Below are 21,388 nucleotides of genomic sequence, written 5' to 3'. Positions count from 1 at the left end.
TCACCTCTTCTTGGTGATTTTTCGGGGAAGGAGTGGGTGGGTTGCTATGGCAACAGATGCGAGCTCTTCTCAGTAAAGAAGGGACCTTGATTTTTTTTTTTCTCTCTCATTCTCTCAGTTGTGTGTGTGTGCGTGCATGTGTATGTGCGCCTGTGTGTGTGTGTGCATGCGCGCTACGCATGCCTGTGCCCACACCAGGATTTTTTTTTTTTTTTTTTTTTTTTTTTTTAGAACTAAAGAAAGCCCTTCTCTTCTCTCAGCTCTCCAAATATGGAGTGATGGAAAACCACTTACTCCTGCAGGCCAGGGAGAATTCAGGATGATTCAAGAGAAAAGGGAGAGGTCATGTGGGGCTCCTTTCCTCCATGTTTTTACTAGAGATTGCATGCAACAAGAGAGCTTTGTAAATGGTTAGGGGGCCCTTGGAAAGAGGAGAATATGCTAGGTGGAAAGGGGTGAGCAAGATATAGATGGTGCAGGAGCCCAACAGGTGACATCAGAGAGGGCAACAGAAGCTATACTGAGTCTGGGGATGCATGCACATCCCACCACGCCATCAGATGCTGAAAGACCCAGAGCAGACTCAGATATGGACACAAACACAGACACTGACAGAGAGGCATATGGAAAGTTGTAGACATAAATACACACAGGCACAAACATAGAACTGCACACAACATAAGAAGTTACAGACCAAAAAAAAGACAGACATAGATGCAGACATAGGTAAACACATAGATATACAGGGGTACAGACTTGCAGCTACAAAGACACATGCAAACAGATAGAGATATAGACGTGCAACCACGTTCAGACAGGTTTAGAGGCAAACACACAGGACATACAAACACAGTCTCAGTCAAATGAACACAGGCGTGTCCACACACACACACACACACACACACACACACACACACACAGAGAGAGAGAGTCTGGCTCTTTTCCTTCAATTGCCCAAGCATCCTTGAGCGGTATTGCATAGCTGGGGATGCTGCACGCTTGCCCAGTAGGTTTGGCTGAGAGGCTGTGCTCTCCCATTCCTTCTACACACTCACCCCAAAGCCCCTCTCCCAATTCACTCCCTTGCCCACTTTCCCACAGCCAGCAGGCTCTGATGCCTCCCCCATCTCAGGCTTCTAATTCTTAGCTTGTTCTGCTGCTGCTGCCTGCCACTTGGGGGAGAGAGTGGGGTGACTCAGCCAGGCCAGGATGACTCACACTGCCAGTATTTTTAGCAGCGGCCAGGAGCTCTCTAGTGTGCCAGCCGCCCCCCTCCTCCTGCTTGCTATTTCGGAACTGTCACTGGTGATATAAATAGCTCCTCTCCCACGGCCTGAAGCTTCTGCCAAGCTATTTTTGGTTCTGCACGGTTAAAAATAGCTTCACGGAGGTGGGAGGCAAGGGGAGTGGGAGCTGGCCTAGGGAGAGGAGACATCGGGGCATACAGAGCTTCTCAACTTGAATCAGAGTGGGCGAACTAGGATGAGCCCTTCTCTACCCCCTCCCTTTTCCCTTTCTAGACCCTTCTTTCCTTCCAAAGTGCTTCTTCCCATTCCATTCTTCTGGAAAAAGCCAGGGGCTCTTCCCTTGAGCCCAGTTTTCCTCCCTTGCTTACTTCACCCCTAGAGCCCAGAAATCTTGGCTCCCTGCAAAACCCCCATATTCATTCACAGAAAATAAGGGGACAGTCAAAGGGGAGGCTCACTCTGAGGCCTGTGGGTACCCAAAGCCCTACTTCGATGTCCCCGGCAAATCGTAGCCTGACTTCCCCGGTGGCTCTTTCAGCACCACGGACAGCGGTTGGCGCCCCATTCCTTCACTGCAGATTCGCTCAGATTGCTGGAGGCCATGGGACCCAGCCAGTAGACTCCTCTTATCGTGGAGAGGGACACTCAGAATACCTCACAGGCAGCTTTATCATCAGTGGGTGAAGAACACAGGAACAACCCCCCTGGAATTTCATACGGAAGGGGATCCAAAGATCAAGGGTTGTTGAAATGGAAGCTTGAGAGAGGGGTGGGTAGGTACATTCGAGGTCAGATTGAGATGAAAGAAGCAACACAGACCCATGTCCAGGAGGAATCATCTCTCTGTCATCCAGATCAATAGGGTTAGAGACTGTGGCAGACAGACACACGGACATCGTTCCCTCCACCTCAGTTGCAACACTGACCACAGGATGGCCCCAACCTCTGCCAAAATGCATAAGACACAAGAATAGGGTCTCCACACCTTGTACCCCTCTTCTAAGACATAATTCTTCTCAGCTGCCTCTCCTCCCACTCTACCTCTGTTGCTATCCCCCCTTTCCATGAGGAGTGAGGAGTTCCCTGGCCCCAAGCTGTTCTTTTTGATGTCAAAGTTCATCTCCATGCTTCCTGTGTGACTGGGAATTCCCAGTCCCACCCTCTAATTTTTAAGTGGCCTCATTTCCAGCCTCTTAAGCGATTCCATGCGCACACAGCTATTCCATCAAACGAGATTTCAGATAAGAACATTCCCTAGCCCACTTGCTTCTTGCATTATTGACTCCCGGGGTAAGAACGGCACCTCCTTGCCCCTGTAGAGAGCAATAATCTGTGGTGAAAAGAGAAAAAAGCGGGCGTGGGGGGTGGGGATAAAGCAAAGGTGACAGGATATGGAGAAGAAGGAAAGGGGAAGCTTCAGGGGTCAAGGCACTAAGCTGAGCCGACCACCAAACACGCTAAGAGAAAAAAGAAACGAAGGTGGGGAGTGGAGAGTTGAAGGTGGAGAGGCAGAGCCAGCAGCCCTAGCGCCGCAAATGTGGAGGGGGTGGAGGGAACCTGGCGAAAATACAGGGTCCCTGGTAGGTGCAGGGGTCATAGAGGGTCCAGCGCTGTCCCTTTGCTTCTCGGCTGCTCCCCCATCTTGCCCGCCTAGGCAGGGCGGGGAGCCCTCCGGAGCGGTGCGGAGGCAGCGAGGCCCCGCCCGCCGCCGCCGCAGCCGCGGCAGCCGCCGGAGGATTCCTGTCCTAATATGGAGCTGGGATTCCCCCGGCCCCGCCCCCGCCCCCGGCCCGCGGGGAGACCGAGGCTGGCAGCAGGGCGGGGGGAAGCGCTCGTTTGGGGGCCGGCAACGGGGGGAAGGGATGCCTAAGTGCAGACCCAAGTCCTCGCCGTGTCCCGCGTCCCTGCCTCAGTTTCCCCTGTCAGTAAGATTAATTAGCTGAGAGGGAAACCAAGAATCACTGCAGACTACAGCGCTGGTGTTGGTTTCTATTCCTGGCTGTGGGAAAACAGGATCAACGCCAAATTCAGCTGGTCCCTTTCCCACCGGACTCCCTTTCCACCCATCCTAGGGACTTAGACCCCCACGAACACCCCCTGATTAGCCGCTAAGTCCCAATTTGGGAAGCGGGGGTGGAGATTTTTTCTTTGAAAATGGCCAAGGGAATCCCAGGTTAAGTAGTCCCCAGAGAGGAACCCCAGCTGTGACCTGTCCCACGGAGGCCAAGGAAAGTCCTCCTTCCCTGCATGTGAACGTGACCTTGTTTGTCAAGTAACGAGGGGGATTTGTAGACAGTCTTATTCCTCCCCATTCCCTCAACTCCTCAGAAAAATTAGTGTCAGTGCCGGCCCCTCTCTGCCCTCTACAAACTCCTGCCGGGGGCTTCAGGCCGCCCTAACCTTGGCCCTGTCGCTTCCCTCAACTGTACGCGTTCGGACGCCAGGGTCCCCACACCCCATTCAAGCTTTCCTAACGCAGCGCCTGCCTCTCCGCTCAGCTCCCTCCAGGCTCGGCCCCCTCCGCAGCCTCCAGCTCCCCCCTCGCCCGCCCCCCTCCCGCTCTCATTCTACGTCATGAGATGACGTCGGAAGCCGGGCGGGAGGAGGAGCCCCCCTCCCCAGTCAGCGGCTCCCGCTGCAGCTTGCTTAGCCCAGCCTCCCGCTCTCCCGCCCCCCCGCTCTAAAACGAGCCCCCCACGCCTGGCAGGAGCTATATAAGGCGGCGTGAGGCAGGCAAGGGGGGCAGCGCAGCCGAGCGGAGCCCAGGAGAGCAGAGAACGAGCCTGAGCGAGAGAAGGGGAAGCACGGAGGAGGAAGCCGCCGCCGGTGCGTCGGGACGGGAGCGCAGGTGCTCGGACGCCCGAGCTGGAGCTCCGCAGCCGCCGGTCATGTACCGCTCCACCAAGGGCGCCTCCAAGGCGCGCCGGGACCAGATCAACGCCGAGATCCGGAACCTCAAGGAGCTGCTGCCGCTGGCCGAAGCCGACAAGGTCCGGCTGTCCTACCTGCACATCATGAGCCTCGCCTGCATCTACACTCGCAAGGGTGTCTTCTTCGCTGGAGGTGAGCATGCTGGGGCTACCGCAGATCCGAGCCGCCAGGTGCCGGAGACCCTGGAACTGAGGGAACCCACTGGGGCTGCCGCATGTCTAGGGCAGCGTGCTGGCGAGCTGGGGAGATTTGGGACTCGGGAGATGCGGGACTATCTACTTTTCCTCCTGAGCTCCCTCCAGACCTCACCTTAGTTCTGAATGAGAGTTAGAGAGCCTGGTCGATGTCCCTAACACCAGATTATGAGAGGAGAAGAGCCAGGACAGAGCTGCCTCGGTGCCCGCCAGTGCAGAGGCGCTCCGGGAGCTGGGGAGGGAAACCCGGGAAGTTGCAGGGATGGAGCTGCCTGAGCTTAGGGGAACATAGTCACTGTCCGCGGTGCTGAAAGGGATCGCCTTCGGGGGCACTGCCCATGGTGCTGACGGCTGCATCTGCCGTTAGTGGCGCTGTCCACGGTGCTGATCCCACAGCCCGCTTCGGAGCTCTGTCCGCGGTTCTGAAATTCAGAGGCGAGGAGTAGCCGACCCCGGTTTAGAAGTCCGGGGCTTGTGGGCTATGGAGGAGATACAGCAACAGGTTCCCCGGCCAAGAGGTACGGGCAGCGGGTCAACAGGTGTTTGCAGAGGCAGGTCCACGAGAAATTCCTCTGGATTATCTGAAACTCAGACCATGCCTTCTTCACTTCTGCTTTGGCTCCCAGTCTTACTCCTGACTCACCACGTCTTCTCGCCCTACAGGCACTCCTCTGGCGGGCCCCACGGGGCTTCTCTCAGCTCAAGAACTTGAGGACATCGTAGCGGCCCTACCCGGCTTTCTGCTTGTGTTCACAGCCGAGGGGAAATTGCTGTACCTTTCTGAGAGTGTGAGCGAGCATCTGGGCCACTCCATGGTGAGTGCTGAGGGTCCTTTCAGCTGAGGCTGGGCATGGAGGGGGTGCCATGAGCCTTCCACTCCTGAGGAACTGGGAATTACTATGGAGGAAGAGGTTATACCCTACTAGACACTATAGATCAAAGATTGGCTTCTGCTGTTCTCACTAATGGTCATCTCTTCTTTTCCTTCCTCCAGGTGGACCTGGTTGCCCAGGGTGACAGCATCTACGACATCATTGACCCAGCTGACCACCTCACTGTGCGCCAGCAACTCACCCTGCCCTCTGCCCTGGACACTGGTAAGGACTCCTTTCTCCCTTCCTGAGTCCAATTTCCCACCTGCTGCCCTTCTTCCCACTATCCACTGTCTCTCTCAGCCACTCACCCTCTTATCTGTTTTTCTCTTCTCCTATCTAGATCGCCTCTTCCGCTGCCGCTTCAACACCTCCAAGTCTCTCAGGCGCCAGAGTGCAGGCAACAAACTGGTGCTTATTCGAGGCCGATTCCATGCTCACCCACCTGGGGCCTACTGGGCAGGAAACCCCGTGTTCACAGCTTTCTGTGCCCCATTGGAGCCAAGACCCCGCCCTGGCCCTGGCCCTGGCCCTGGCCCTGCCTCACTCTTCCTGGCCATGTTCCAGAGTCGTCATGCTAAAGACCTGGCCCTACTGGACATCTCTGAGAGGTAAGCCTGGAGTGTTCAGATTCCAAGAGGAAGGCAGGCCAGAGATGAAGGAACCCTAGATTCTGGAGTCAGGGGCAGGGAGGATGGGGTTTAAGGGGGCAGAGGATCTGGGAGGGAATGAGATGCATGGGTATCAAGCAAGGAAAACAGAAAGCTGACCTCACCCTTTCCACTTTCCCAGTGTCCTAATCTACCTGGGCTTTGAGCGCAGTGAACTGCTTTGTAAATCATGGTATGGACTGCTGCACCCCGAGGACCTGGCCCACGCTTCTGCTCAACACTACCGCCTGTGTGAGTGTCCAGAGAGGCTGGGGACAAGACAGCAAGCTGGGAAAGGGCATGGGAGACCAGACAAAGATGAGCTGTAGTCAAGAGTGATGCTGGGGAGATAACAGAGGCCAACAGTTTTGGACGCTATAGGGTGAATATGAGGGTGAGGATTCAAGGCAATAATCGAATCAGAACTGGGGGACTTTGAGTGGTGAGGTCAAGGTAGAGAGCTGAGTGGTGCAGGTGAGGGTAGTCAGAAGAGAGGATGTCATGGCTATCTCAATTCAGTGGAGAGGTGACCAAGGGCAGGGAGTAGGTAGAGTTGCCTGGTGGGCATCCTAACTCTGTATCTTCTTTCTCCCCAGTGGCTGAGAGTGGAGATATTCAGGCAGAGATGGTGGTGAGGTTACAGGCCAAGACTGGAGGCTGGGCATGGATTTACTGCCTATTATACTCAGAAGGTCCAGAGGGCCCCATTACTGCCAATAACTACCCAATCAGGTAAGCCACAAGCCAGGGGCCTAGGGGGCAGCTGAGGTCAGCATGGAGGAGATACAAATCAGGGAACTGCTCTGGAAATGGACATCAGACCCTTACCAGCTGCCTCTTCTCTCCTCTCCAGTGACATGGAAGCCTGGAGCCTCCGCCAGCAGTTGAACTCTGAAGATACCCAGGCAGCTTATGTCCTGGGCGCTCCAACCATGCTGCCCTCATTCCCTGAAAACATTCTTTCCCAGGAACAGTGCCCCAGCACTAACCCACTCTTCACCACAGCCCTGGGGGCTCCCAGAAGCACCAGCTTCCCCAGTGCTCCTGAACTGAGTGTTGTCTCTGCATCAGAAGAGCTTCCCCGACCCTCCAAAGAACTGGACTTCAGTTACCTGACATTCCCTTCTGGGCCTGAGCCTTCTCTCCAAGCAGAACTGAGCAAAGATCTTGTGTGCACTCCACCGTACACGCCCCATCAGCCAGGAGGCTGTGCCTTCCTCTTCAGCCTCCATGAGCCCTTCCAGACCCACTTGCCCACCCCATCCAGCACTCTTCAAGAACAGCTGACTCCAAGCACAGCGACCTTCTCTGATCAGTTGACGCCCAGCAGTGCAACCTTCCCAGATCCACTAACTAGCCCACTGCAAGGCCAGTTGACTGAAACCTCAGTCAGAAGCTATGAAGACCAGTTGACTCCCTGCACCTCCACCTTCCCAGACCAGCTGCTTCCCAGCACAGCCACCTTCCCAGAGCCTCTGGGCAGCCCTGCCCATGAACAGCTGACTCCTCCCAGCACAGCATTCCAAGCACACCTGGACAGCCCCAGCCAAACCTTCCCAGAGCAACTGAGTCCCAATCCTACCAAGACTTACTTTGCCCAGGAGGGATGCAGTTTTCTCTATGAGAAGTTGCCCCCAAGTCCTAGCAGCCCTGGTAATGGGGACTGCACGCTCTTGGCCCTAGCCCAGCTCCGGGGCCCCCTCTCTGTGGATGTCCCCCTGGTGCCCGAAGGCCTGCTCACACCTGAGGCCTCTCCAGTCAAGCAGAGTTTCTTCCACTACTCTGAAAAGGAGCAGAACGAGATAGACCGTCTCATCCAGCAGATTAGCCAATTGGCTCAGGGCATGGACAGACCCTTCTCAGCTGAGGCTGGCACTGGTGGACTAGAGCCACTTGGAGGACTGGAGCCCCTAGACTCCAACCTGTCCCTGTCAGGGGCAGGCCCCCCTGTGCTCAGCCTGGACCTGAAACCCTGGAAATGCCAGGAGCTGGACTTCCTGGCTGACCCTGATAACATGTTCCTGGAAGAGACGCCCGTGGAAGACATCTTCATGGATCTCTCTACCCCAGACCCCAGTGAGGAATGGGGCTCAGGGGATCCTGAGGCAGAGGGCCCAGGAGGGGCCCCATCGCCTTGCAACAACCTGTCCCCAGAAGACCACAGCTTCCTGGAGGACCTGGCCACATATGAAACCGCCTTTGAGACAGGTGTCTCAGCATTCCCCTATGATGGGTTTACTGATGAGTTGCATCAACTCCAGAGCCAAGTTCAAGACAGCTTCCATGAAGGTGAGTCAGCCAAAATGTCCAAGAACTCAAGTCCCTCTCCTGCCAATGAAATGCTGGGTAGAATTAGGTAAATCAATTCCCCCTCTCTGTACCTTGATTTTATTAAGGGGATGACATCCACTGCTGCAGAGAGTAGCAGTGGGGATAGGAAAAAATGAAAGGCTTAATATGAAAGTTTGAACAAGTAGACCTGGCAGGGGTTGAGGCTGTGGGATAGAGTGGTAGAGAATCGTTAAGGAAGGGCTTGTGCTTAACTCCATGAGAGTCCTAGGTCAGTCTTCACTACCCCACTTTACAGATGGAAATAATCAAGGTCCCAGAGTTAAAGAAACTTTCCTTAGGGCACACAACAAACTTACGGAAGAGGAACTAGAGCTCTATCATAGTATCCTAGCTCCCTGAAAGGGATATAGAGCAAGAGTTTATAGAAGTTGGTAAAAGAAAGATGAGGCTCAGCCCCTGACTCCATTGAGGTAGCTCCCTGGTTACAGCCCCATCCTTCCTAAACTACAGCCACGGTTTCACTCCATCCATCCAAATTGCCCCCTAATCTGCTGAGCCTCTGGCCATCGTTTCATCATTGAGCCAACATCTTTGAAGCCCATATTAATACCAACACATTCTCAGCCCCAGGATCCTCTGTCCTTATTGGCCTAGCTGATTGTGTTCTCTCTCTCTCTGTCTCTCTGCAGATGGAAGTGGAGGGGAACCAACGTTTTGAATAAGTCTGTGACTTAACGTCGTCAAGTATGGCATATTGTCATCAAGACGTGGAGCCGCTCTCCACCCCCCCGGGACTGTTGGGGGGATTCTGGGGGCCAGAGGGGGATATATATGATTCCCCAGGCCCTGCAGGATTTGGGGGGGGGAGGTGGGAGGGCAAGGGAGGGGAGCTTCTTTTTAAAATCAAGAGACTTCGAGCGATCCCAGTTTCCATTTCAATCTGTATTCACTCGTAGTGAGTTTCCTTGAATGGGATTTCAAGCGGAGAATGGGGGAGTCTCACTTCCCCGCCGCCTTGCCCCATTGGCCTGGGCCAGTTCTCCACTCCTAGGGGCCAAGCCACCCCTAGGCCTTGGTGGGGGAAAGGCAAGGCCCACCCGGGCCAGCCCGTGCCCTGAGGGGCTCTTGACACCCACGTAGAATTCTCTACACACCAGTAACGGGATTTCAATTCCGATGGACTCTGCCGCCCTGGCGGCCCTTCCTGTGACTTTTGCGCCCCGCGCCTGGGGTGGGGGGTGCGAAGAGACGCTACGTTCCTTTCCGATGGAGGAAGGCAGACCTGCCGTCACACGTGTGCTTGCACGAGTGCGTGTACCTGGTGCGGGACTCACCTGGCCGCCAGACTGCCTGGGCCTGCCCAGATGGCCACCTCGTGGTGCTGCGGTGACTTTGTAGCCAACTTTATAATAAAGTCCAGTTTGCCTTTTTGGTACCTCTGGTTTCATGCACTACTGTGTAAAAGGAAGGGTGGAGGATAAGTTTGGGAGGCTTGGATGGGAGCCTGGGGGCCAGGAGGTAAAAGCTGGACCTGTTTGTGGCCCCAGCATTTCTTCGTCCACTTGTGAATTCATTCATTCATTTATTCATTCACTCATTCATTCATTCTTTCACTGAACATCCACATGTACATTGTATGGCCCATACTGTGCTAGAAGCTGGAAAGTTAAGGGCTAAAACAGATGTTATGTCTTGCCCTCAAGGTGCTTGGCCAAACCCTGTACTAGAGAATATCGGCATCTCCTCTCTGCGCCAGGCTTGCAGTGCTCGTGGTGTGGGAGGAAACAGAGGGCCTAGGGGTGGACAAGAGGATTCAACTTGATGTTGGTTCTGGACATGGGTTTGAAGCTTCTGCTCACAAGTTCTTTCTTCACCTGGTCCTTCAGGGAAGCAACTTCCTTGTGGGGCCCTGCATCGACCCATTGGAAATTGTAACCACATCTGTTATCCTTGCACAGGGCTTTCAGCTGACACACACTTTTACATCTCTTTTTGCTGCAACAATGCCTCTGGGCAGGCATATTAGCCCATCTCACTGATGAAGAAACTGAGGACCACAGGTGAAAAGTTATTTGTTCCCACAGTTGGTGAGAGGCATGGGTGGGTGGGCAACGTACCCAGAGCATCTGCATCCCAGCCCTGGGCTGTCCTCTGCTGGAAGAGCCAGTGAACCACCACCCATCCCAAATCATCTCATCCCAGATCACTCAAGCAGGGCAAACGTGGGCTGGAGCAGGGTCCTTTCTCCCAAGTGTGGGGTAAGAAACCCCCTCCTTTTGCTCCTCCAGGTCTGTAAAGTAGAGCTGAGGAGAATATAACTCAGTAAGTCAAGAGACAAAAGTTTCCAAAAATGCTGTTTTCCTCCAAGCTTGAAGCCCAAACAGCCACAGGGTAAGGTGAGGGGCAAATGAAACTGAGATGGGCTGGGCACAGTGGCTCACACTTGTAATCCCAGCACTTTGGGAGGCCAAGGCAGGAAGATTGCTTGAACCCAGGAGTTTGAGATCAGCCTGGGAAACCTGGTGAAATCCCATCTTTACAAAAAATACAAATATTAGCTGGGTGTGGTGCACACGTGCAGTCCCAGCTACATGAGAGCTGGAGGCTGGAGGATCTCTTAAGCCTGGGAGGCGGAGGTTGCAGTGAGCCAAGACTGCACCACTGTACTCCAGCCTGGGCGACAGAGCGAACCCTGGATTCAAATCTCACCTCCACCAATTATTTGCCAAATGGGACTTGAGGTTCAGTTTCTCCGCAAGTGAAGTGGAGCTGACAAACATGGTACTTATCTCCCAAAGACGCTGTTAGAACTTGATAGTGTCCATTTATAAGCAGAGAAGCACAGAATTGACTTAAGTTATTAAATTGAATTAGAAGGCAATGGTGACCTCAAATGCTTGAGAGCATGTTTCTTTCTCAGGGAAAGGAAGGAAACTCCAGGCCCCAATCTTTCCCCGGTGAAGTACTGAGGCTGGGTTCCAGGAACTGAGGGTGCAAACCTGAGAAAGACCTTAAGACTCCTTTCATTCCAAACCCTCCAGTTCTGGGGCCATGCCCTTTCTGAGAGTCCCATGGGAAGGAGGACACTCCTGGGGACCTGTCACTATTTTTCCACCTTGGACGGGTCCTTGGGTGGAACAAGAGAGGGGAGTTTTGCCCTCTGCCTTCCTTGTGCATCTGTTCTCCAACTTGGACAAAATAACTGGACTGTCATCCCCATCCCCAGGAGGACCCTGGCATAGAGCACAGGACTGGCACATAGCAAGCACGCTCAAAGTGTCTTCTTGAAAGGAATCTGTTTTTTTCTTTCTTCTTTCTTTCTCTTTCTTCTTTCTTTTTCTTTCTTTATCTCTCTTTCTTTCTTTCTTTCTTTCTCTCTTTCTTTCTCTCTCTTTCTCTCTCCCTTTCTTTCTCTTCTTCATTTTAGACAGGGTCTCACATTTATTGAAAGGAACTTCTTTCTTTCATTAGCTCTTTCTTTCTTTCTTTCCTTCTTTTTTTTTTCTTTCTTCTTTGTTCTTTCATTCTTTCATTCTTCCTTTTCAGACAAGGTTCACTATATTGCCCAGGCTGGACTCAAACTCCTGGGCTCAAGAGATCCTCCTGCCTCATCCTCCCAAAGTGCTGGGATTACAGGTGCACAGTACCCCACCTGGTTGAGAGGACACTTCTGAAGATCAAAGGATTTCATGAGAGTCATCAGTTTCTACCATAAAAATGTGTTCCCAAGTTCCCCAGAGGGAATCTTAAGTGGCCATGAGCTCAGGACACACACTGGAGTCCCATCTAAAAACCTCCCTGGGGTCATTAAAAAAAAAAAAAGGAAAGTCTGGTCAGGAAATTGTGGCAGCTCATGCCTATAATCCCAGAACTTTGGGAGGACGAGGTGGGAGGGTGGCCTGAGCTCACGAGTTCAATACCAGCCTGGGCAACAAAGCAAGATCCAATCTCTACAAACAAAAATTAGCTGGGCATGGTGGCATGCACCTGTAGTTCCGTCTACTTGAGAGGCTGATGTGGGAGGATTGCTTAAGCCCAGGAGTTAGAGACTGCAATGAGCTATGGTCATACCATTGCACTCCAACCTGGGCAACAGAGCAAAATCCTGCCCCAAAAACAAAACAAAACAAAACAAAAAAGAAAATTCTGAGAAACCTAAGGAAACATAATGATGAAATAGAATGTAGTATACTAGAACAGAAAAAGGACGAAAGGTAATGAGGAAGTCTGAATAAAGTATGGACTTCAGTTGATAATACTGTATCAACATTGATTCATTAATTGTGACAAATGTATCATGTAAGTGTAAGATGTTGGTAACGGGGGAAATGGCTGTGGGGTCTGTGGGAACTTTGTAGGATCTTCACAACTTTTCTCTAAGTCTAAATCTATAATAGGCCAGGCATGGCGGCTCACACCTTAATCCCAGCACTTTGGGAGGCTGAGGTGTGTGGATCACCTGAGGTCAGGAGTTCGACAGCAGCCTGGCCAACATGGTGAAACCCTGTCTCCGCTAAAAATACAAAAATTAGCTGGGCATGGTGGCGTGAGCCTGTAATCCCAGCTACTCAGGAGGCTGAGGCAGGAGAATCACTTGAATTCGTTAGGCGGAGGTTGCAGTGAGTCTAGATTGTGCCATTGCACTCCAGCCTGGGTGACAGAGTGAGACTCTGTCTCAAAAAACAAAAACAAACAAACAAACAAACAAACAAAACAGAAAAGCCCCCATCTTTTTTTTTTTTTTTTTTTTTTTTGAGATGGAGTCTTGCTCTGTCGCCCAGGCTGGATGGAGTGCAGTGGCATGATCTCGGCTCACGGCAGCCTCTGCCTCCCGGGTCCCAGCAATTCTCCTGCCTCAGCCTCCTGGGTAGCTGGGATTCCAGGCGCATGCCACCACGCCCGGCTAATTTTTCTATTTTTAGTAAGACGGGGTTTCACCATATTGGCCAGGCTTATCTCAATCTCTTGACCTCGTGATCCACCCGCCTCAGCCTCCCAAAGTGCTGGGATTACAGGCATGAGCCACCGCGCCTGGCCGCCCCACAACATTAAAAAGTAAAAATTATGGAAGAAAAAAAGAAACCCCTCCTTGGTGTTTGGGGGCAGTGACAGGAGATGGTAGAGTGTGTGTAGACAAGAAGGCACCCTAACACTCAGAACTGCTGAGCCAGGCAGTCGGCCCGTGCGGAGAAGGAAGTTGAGAGAGCCCATGGCGCCCCCTGCTGGACATAGAACTGTCTGCTTCTGTTCCCTTCCCTGGCAGGGTCCCTGTGGCTCGGAGCATCAATACTGCATCTTAGAATAGATGGGTAAACTGAGGCCCAGAGAGAAGAAAGGAATTGCCCAATGGCACTTCCAAAGTGGCTGCTGAAGCCAAATCTGACTCTCAAGCACCCTTGCCACCAACACCAGATTGCTGCCCTGGGAGCAAAAAGGTATGAGAAAGGGCTGAAGTTTTGGGGTCACAAAGACTGAGCTCAAATACTGACTCTGGCACCTCATTTTGCATGTGATAAACACTTATGACACCTACATGTGCCAGGGGCTTTGCTAGGTGCTGGGGAAAACTGAACAAGACTGACAAGGTCCCTGGACTCACAGACCTTACACTGAAGTTGTGGGGAGACATAACAAAAAGTAAAATAACTCTTTAAAAGGAGCATGCAGTGCGTGCAATGAAAGAAAGAACTTGCGTGCTGTGGCAGCGAGGAACTGAGGAGGGGGTGCTAATTTAGAGTGTGGAGTCAGAAAACTCTTCTAAGGTGACATTGAGCTAAAAGATAAGAAAGAAGAACAGGCCAGGCACAGGGGCTCATGCCTATAATCCTAGCACTTTGGGAGGCTGAGGCAGGTGGATGGCTTGAGCCCAGGAGTTTGAAACCAGCCTGGGCAACAAGACGAATCCCTGTCTCTACGAGGAAAAAAAAAAAAAAAAGCAAAAAGTTAGCCAGGCGTGGTGTGCACCTGTAGTCCCAGCTACCCAAAAGGCTGAGGTGGGAAGATCACCTGAGCCCAGAAGGGCAAGGCTGCAGTGAGCCTTGATTGCACTTGCACCACTGCAGTCCGGCCTGGGTGAAAAAAGTGAGACCTTGTCTCAAAAAAAAAAAAAAAAAAAAGGCCGGGCGTGTTGGCTCACGCCAGTAATCCCAGCACTTTGGGAGGCTGAGGCGGGTAGATCACGGGGTCAGGAGATTGAGACCATCCTGCTAACACGGTGAAATCCCGTCTCTACTAAAAACACAAAAAATTAGCCAGGAGTGGTGGTGGGCGCCTGTAACCTGCTAACACGGTGAAATCCCGTCTCTACTAAAAACACAAAAAATTAGCCAGGAGTGGTGGTGGGCGCCTGTAATCCCAGCTACTCAGGAGGCTGAGGCAGGAGAATTGCTTGAACCTGGGAGGCGGAGGTTGCAGTGAGCCGAGATTGTGCCATTGCACTCCAGCCTAGGTGACAGAGTGAGACTCCATCTCAAAAGAAAAAAAAAAAAAAAGATAAAAAGATGGAAAAATGGATAAGAAAGGTTTTTTTCTGTTGTTTTCCTTTTTTTTTTTTTGAGATGGAGTTTCGCTCTTGTCACCCAGGCTGGAATGCAGTGGCATGATCTCGGCTTACTGCAACCTCTGCCTCCTGGGGTCAAGTGATTCTCCTGCCTCAGCCTCCTGAGTAGCTGGGATTATAGGTGTCTGCCACCATGCTCAGCTACATATATATATATATATATATATATATATATATATATATATATATATATTTTTTTTTTTTTTTAGTAGAGACAGAGTTTTGCCATGTTGGTCAGGCTGGTATCTAACTCCTGACCTCAGGTGATCTACCCACCTCAGCCTCCTAAAGTGCTGGGATTACAGGTGTGCAACACCATGCCTGGCCAAGAAACTTTTAAAAGATAAGAAAGGATGCCCACCCTGGCTGCAGGCTGGGTGTCTCTGGCTTGCTGAGTAGGTGTGGGTGACTACCCTGAAGATGCCGCTCGGAACCTGCCAGCACCGCAGATGCTGTTGGTCTGCTGTGCCCATGATATTGGGGCAAAGAGGAAGTGGCTATTTCTACACTTGGTGTTCAGAAATCAGTGAGCTCTAAGAATGGTTTATAGCCTGACATTTCTTAGAAAAAAGAAAAATTAAAATTAAACAAGATTCCAGTCATGGTGGCTCATGACTGTTATCCCAGCAGTTTGGAAGGCCGAGGTGGGAGGATCGCTTGAGCCTACAAGTTTGAGAGCAGCCTGGGCAACATGGCAAAATCTCATCCCTACAGAAAAATATAATTTAAAAAATTAGCCAGGCATGGTGGTGTGTACCTGTGGTCCTAACCACTTGGGAGGCTGATGTGAGAATCACTTGAGGCCAGGAGTTGGAGGCTACAGTGAGCTATGATTACACCACTGCACTCCAGCCTGGCAACAGGGCAAGACCCTGTCTCAAAAAAGGAAGGAAAGAAAAAGAAGAAAGAAAGAGAGAGAAAGAAGGAAGGAAAGAAGGAAAGAAAGAGACTTCGTTGGGCACAGTGGCTCATGCCTGTAAGCCCAGTGTTTTGAGAGGCTGAGGCGAGACCATTTGAGGCCAGGAGCTTGAGACCAGCCTGGGCAACATAGTGAGATACTGTCTTTTTAAAAAATAAAACAGGTCAGACATGGTGACTCACGCCTGTAATCCCAGCAGTTTGGGATGCCAAGCTGGGAAGATTACTTGAGGTCAGGAGTTTCAGACCAGCCTGGCCAACATGATGAAACCCCATCTTTACTGTAAATACAAAAATTAGCTAGATGTGGTGGCGCATGCCCATAATTCCAGCTACTTGGGAGGCTGAGGCAGTAGAATCGCTTAAACCCGGGAGGCAGAGGTTGCAGTGAGCCAAGACTGAGCCATTTCTTGTCTTGGAGACAAAAGCGAAACTCCATCTCCAAAAACACCACCACCAACAACAAAAATAAAAATAAAATAAAATAAAAGTAAATAAAAAATAAACATAATTTAAAATTAACCAGGCATAGTGGCATGCACCTGTGGTCCCAGATACTTGGGAAACTGAGGCTGGAGGATCCCTGAGGCTGCAGTGAGCTATTACCGCACCATTGCCTGAATTACAGAGTAAGACCCTGTCTCTAAAACATTTAAAAATGAAAAAGCCAGGTGCGGTGGCTCATGCCTGTAATCCCAGCACTTTGGGAGGCCGAGGGAGGCAGATCACAAGGTCAGGAATTTGAGACCAGCCTGGCCAACATGGTGAAACCCTGTCTCTACTAAAAATACAAAAATTAGCCAGGCGTGGTGGTGGGTGCCTGTAATCCCACCTACTTGGGAGGCTGAGGCAGGAGAATCGCTTGAACCCAGCAGGCAGAGGCTGCAGTAAGCTGAGATCGTGCCACGACACTCCAGCCTGGGTGACAAGAGCAAGACTCTGTCTCAAAAACATAAATTAATTAAAAAAAAAAATTTTTTTTTTAATGAAGTATTGGTCGGGCATGGTGGCTCACACCTGTAATCCCAGCACTTTGGGAGGCCAAGGCGGGTGGATCTCCTGAGGTCAGGAGTTCAAGACCAGCCTGGCCAACATGGTGAAACTCTGTCTGTACTGAAAATACAAAAATTAGCCGTGTGTGTTGGCGGGCGCCTGTAACCCCAGCTACTTGGGAGGCTGACACAGGAGAATCACTTGAACTTGAGCGGCAGAGGTTGCAGTGAGACAAGATCGTGCCACTGCACTCCAGCCTGGGCGACAGAACGAGACTCCATCTCAAAAAAAAAAAAAAAAAAAAAACCTAAGCCATCATTTAAAATTGTTTTAGAAAGACAATTTTTAGGCTAGGCGTGGTGGCTCACACCTGTAATCCCAGCACTTTGGGAGGCGGAGGTGGGCAGATTATGAGGTCAGGAGATCGAGACCATCCTGGCTAACACAGTGAAACTCCGTCTCTAGTAAAAATACAAAAAAAATTAGCCGGGCATGGTGGCGGGCGCCTGTAGTCCCAGCTACTTAGGAGGCTGAGGCAGGAGAATGGCGTGAACCTGGGAGGCGGAGCTTGCAGTGAGCCAAGATCATGCACTGCACTCCAGCCTGGGCGACAGAACGAGACTCCATCTCAAAAAAAAAAAAAAAAAAAAAAAAAAAAAAAAGATAATTTTTAAATGTTCTAAATAGTTGCCAAGTTAAAAGTATACAGTATTATACAGCTCTATAGAGGATGACCCCAGTTTGCTTTTTCAAAAAGCATTATACATAAATACACAAAGAAAAAAAAAGAGCAGAAAAGATATACAACAAACATTGGCAGAAGTCTCATCTGGGTGGTGGGATAACGTGAGGATTTTATTTTCTTTTAGGTGTTTATCTATGCTTTCCATATTTTATCAGTATAAAATGAAGTGTCTAGCACATAACAGATGTTCAGTAAACACGAAACTTCTTTCTCCCCCAACTCCTGCTCTCTTCTCTGAAAGAACAATGAGGAAATAAAAGGCCAAGGGCTTCCCGAGGACTTCTGCATCAGGCAGGAACCTGCTGAAGCTTTGCTCTTTCTGTGGTCTGTAGCTGTCAGCCCTACAATAGTTCATGTTCAGCCAACATCTGACCCAGAGCCAGGGTCAGGAGCTTAGTAGAAGGGCCTGAGGTAGCCCCTGGGATCTGGGCACTCCATGTAGTAACCCTGCCTGGGGCTGAGCTGAGACCTCCACAGGGACCTGTTTCTGCTGAGGTGGCAAATCATTAGGAGATAAAAGAGATTTTTGATGGAAGAAGCAAGCAATACACCCCAGGCCTAGCACCTATGGTTCCCACCCTGGGGAGGGGAAGAACAAAGGATTTCAAATGAGAAGCCCTGTGTTCTATTCCTACCTCTGGCACCAATTCAGAACCTGGGCAATAAAACAAAATTATAACTTAAAAGAAAAAAAAGGACCTGGGCAAGTTACTTTGCTTGGCTGAACCTCAATTTGCACATCTGAGAAGCAGCATGAAGACCCCAATTTCCTAATGTCTGCCCATGTTGGCTACCACCAGTACTGGTCCCCTTCCCTGAGGTCCCAAGATAGAAGATGACAGTGGGTAAGAAAGGATGTTTATTCAGGCCTGATGCCTCAATACAGCTAGATGTACAAAAATACATCATTCAAAGTCATGAAAACCATCATCATATTGGTGTGACCTCCTTCCTCCCCTGGGGCACAGCCTTTGCAACTGGCCCCCTTCCCAGCTGCCTCCTTTGAAATCTGGGAGAAGGGGGGCAAGGGTCACTTCTTGGCAGCTTCCTCCTGGGCGGCCAAATCTGCCTCCTTCTGAGCAGCCAGGAAGATGGCTCGTTCCTTCTGGAAAGCTGCAAGTTCTTCTGAACTGAGGCTGCAAGTGAAGACAGACAGATGGTTGGCGCATGATGAGTCACCAGTGGGAGCTCACAGGACCCCATGTCTTGCAGGGGCTCAAAGGGGCCTCTGTCTCAGAGCCCAGCTTGCCTGGCCCCTTCTCCCTCCCTGACTTCCCAGCCTCTATACCTTTGCTTTCCACAGGGACACCATCTCCCAACCCTCAAAACCCCTATCTTTTGTTCCCTTATTAAATCCCTACTCATCCTTTGAGGTGTCAGCCAGACCCCAGTCCAGATTAACTGGGGTACTCTGTGCCCCAAAATATGCTGTACAATGAAGTCACGGGGCTGAGCATGTATGTCTGTCAAAGGGCTGGGGTCAGATTTACCCATCTCCATGTTCCCAATAAAAGAAAAGATTTAAGAAAAGTCAAGTCTGTGTCTGCTCCATGCTTAATCCCACTCTTCTCGGGAAATAATCAATTGTCAGCCTTGACATGCAATGTGACACAGCAGCAAGAAGCCAGTAAAGGGTTGAGTGCTATCTCTGTTCCGGTCATTGTCTAGGCCAGACACTCTCCCACCCAACATCTTACTTCAATGAAACAATTCCTGAAGTCATCTGAAGCCCCATAACGGGGGTCTCTTGTTTGCCTCAGGAGCAAGCATGAACCTGACATAGCTCAAAAATCCTTCCCCACTGGTCCTTCCCTCAAACCATTCTCCACTCGCCTAGGTCTAGGACGACAGACCCGGGTGACACTGAACTTCTCCCACTTGGATCCTTCATGGAGATCTTTCCATTTCTTAGAACATTTGCAGAACAACATCTAATACATAACAGGTGCCCAATAAGAGTATTCCAAATCAATGAATGTGGTCTCCCACACCCACCCTATCCTCTAGAATCTAGGGTCCCTTGACTTAAAAACTGACTTTCCCACTGCAATGGGCCCTCTCAGCTCTGCCCGAGTCCAGAGCTTTCTGGGCCCTCTCGTCACACTGCACCTGCCAGGACACTTACTCCTTCACCACACGAATGCCCAGAGAACGGGCAGATCCAATGATGGAGCGGACAACAGAGGACAGGGGTACGTCCTGCAGGGCGAATGCCTCATCCTGAGCTTTGATGCAGGCAATCTCATACACATGCTTCAAGGTCACCAGGCCTGCCACTTCTTTCCCTAGAAGGAAGGAACAAGTGGTTCTTCAGGTGTTACTGAGATTCTGGAGTCCCCAGAATCTCAGACGCCTACGCTGACCCTCACCTGTTTGCCGGGCCCCCTTTTCAATTCCAGCTGCTGCCTTCAAGAAGTAGGAAACAGTGGGCTGTCCAATCTTGATTTCAAATGTCCTGTCAGGCTTAACAGAAAAAAGAAATATGAGATTCTCTCTTCCTGCTGCCCCATCCCAGGGAACTTCTAATGTCCTGTCCCTGCTTCCTTCATCTCACTTTCCTATGGCATCCCTCAAAAAGACCACAGAATCACAAGAAAAAAATAAATCTGGGCCAGGCGCAGTGGCCCATGCCTGTAATCCCAGCACTTTGGGAGGAAAAGGTGGGTGGATCACCTGAGGACAGGAGTTCAAGACCAGCCTAACCAACATGGTGAAACCCTATCTCTACTAAAAATATAAAAAATTAGCAGACATGGTGGCAGGCGCCTGTAATCCCAGCTACTCAGGAGGCTGAGGCAGGAGAATTGCTTGAACCCAGGAGAAGGAGGTTGCAGTGAGCCGAGATCGTGCCATTGCACTCCAGCCTGGGCGACAAGGGCAAAACTCCATTTCAAAAAAAAAAAAAGAAAGAAAAAATAAATCTGCAGCAAACAACCCTGTCCTCTCTATTCCTGCCCTAATTCTGCTCTGGAAGGCCCAGTGAGATGGAGGGGCAAAGGGAGGAACTGCAACATGGCAAGATGGGGCTGGTTCAGAAAAAATATGGTCTAGTCCTAAATGGGGAAAGTGGAGCCCAGTAATAGGAAGTCAAGTCAGGAGCTGAGAAAACCCCAGATGACCAGCCCCAGGGCCGAGGAAGAACAGAGGGAGAAAGAAACCAGGGATCGGTCCAGACTCCACCTTCACAAAAATCTTGGTAGGCAGAGGAATGCCTTCTTTGATGTCCTTTGTCCTCTCATTGAACTCCTTGCAAAATTGGTTGATGGAAACACCTCTCTGTGAGGGAAGCAGAGGGGGTTAGTGGTGGGAGGAGGGGACGGCTTCCTACCGCCCAGGAGGCGCCGTCCATTCCCTCCTTCGTCTTCACTTCTCTGTGTTCCTATCTCTACCCAGATTCAACTACCCCTCCGTGAGCCAGAAGATCTGTACGCATCTTCCCACGTTATCCTCATCACAGCACATTGGGAAGGGATGAGGAAGCCCAGGCGGAAGAGCCTTTGTAACCAGCACAAGGACATAAAGCGTGTGAGAAGCAGAGCCGAGCTCTGAACCCAGGCCCCGGTAGTTCCAGAGCCAGCGCCGTCCATCCGCGTCCTAGCTTCCACCGCCCTCGACAACCCCCACGTCGGGTTCCCGCCACGGCCGCACCTGACCCAGCACTGGGCCTAGTGGGGGCCCGGGCATGGCCAGGCCTGCCCGCACGATGGTCCGGATCACACCGCCGACCTCGGGCTTCCTGAGGCCCCGGGTGGTCCGGCCGAGCTTCGACATGATGCGGGGCTGCTGGCTTCAGTTCACCTCAGGGCAGCAGCAAGAGCGAAGCTCTGGGCGCCACCATCTTGGCCCAGAGGTCAAGGGTCCTCACGTTAGGCTAGCGCAGGTGAGGCCAACAAACAGCAGCCTTGTTTCAGCCCTATTGCTCGCCAACTAGTAAGACAAGGAGGATAAGAGGAGGATAAAACACTTTTTAACTTGTCTTATGCAGAT

At 51.4% G+C, this 21,388-nt stretch overlaps 2 protein-coding genes and 1 non-coding gene across 5 annotated transcripts; 2 read left to right on the top strand and 1 right to left on the bottom strand.

The window, feature by feature from the left end:
- The first annotated feature begins 3,956 nt into the window (after positions 1 to 3,956).
- Positions 3,957 to 9,621, top strand: NPAS4 (neuronal PAS domain protein 4). 2 transcript variants are annotated; one of them, XM_025357681.1, is made up of 8 exons: positions 3,963 to 4,310; positions 5,036 to 5,187; positions 5,367 to 5,469; positions 5,588 to 5,855; positions 6,037 to 6,146; positions 6,491 to 6,626; positions 6,748 to 8,183; positions 8,876 to 9,621. In XM_025357681.1, exons 1-8 carry the CDS (start codon positions 4,136 to 4,138, stop codon positions 8,902 to 8,904), a joined length of 2,409 nt encoding a protein of 802 aa, XP_025213466.1. In that variant the 5' UTR covers positions 3,963 to 4,135; the 3' UTR covers positions 8,905 to 9,621. The 2 variants fall into 2 exon arrangements, with proteins under 2 accessions (XP_025213467.1, XP_025213466.1); XM_025357682.1 differs by lacking the exon at positions 6,037 to 6,146 and having other exon boundaries at positions 3,957 to 4,310; positions 8,876 to 9,620.
- A 5,546-nt stretch (positions 9,622 to 15,167) lies between these two features.
- On the top strand, positions 15,168 to 15,305 carry LOC112607486. Its single transcript, XR_003115827.1, has one exon. It is a non-coding gene; the product is annotated as a small nucleolar RNA SNORA43 (small nucleolar RNA).
- Positions 15,306 to 18,242: 2,937 nt separating this feature from the next.
- On the bottom strand, positions 18,243 to 21,388 carry MRPL11 (mitochondrial ribosomal protein L11). Of its 2 annotated transcripts, none has more exons than XM_025356582.1 (5): positions 21,128 to 21,388; positions 20,582 to 20,677; positions 19,771 to 19,864; positions 19,527 to 19,686; positions 18,243 to 18,537 (listed from the first exon to the last, which is right to left on the bottom strand). In XM_025356582.1, exons 1-5 carry the CDS (start codon positions 21,170 to 21,172, stop codon positions 18,432 to 18,434), a joined length of 501 nt encoding a protein of 166 aa, XP_025212367.1. In that variant the 5' UTR covers positions 21,173 to 21,388; the 3' UTR covers positions 18,243 to 18,431. The 2 variants fall into 2 exon arrangements, with proteins under 2 accessions (XP_025212367.1, XP_025212366.1); XM_025356581.1 differs by having other exon boundaries at positions 21,050 to 21,384.

This window comes from Theropithecus gelada, chromosome 14, assembly GCF_003255815.1.
Source record: "Theropithecus gelada isolate Dixy chromosome 14, Tgel_1.0, whole genome shotgun sequence".
Taxonomy (NCBI): domain Eukaryota; kingdom Metazoa; phylum Chordata; class Mammalia; order Primates; family Cercopithecidae; genus Theropithecus; species Theropithecus gelada.
Note: the sequence above shows the minus strand (reverse complement) of the source record. Positions and strands in the feature narration are given on the sequence as shown.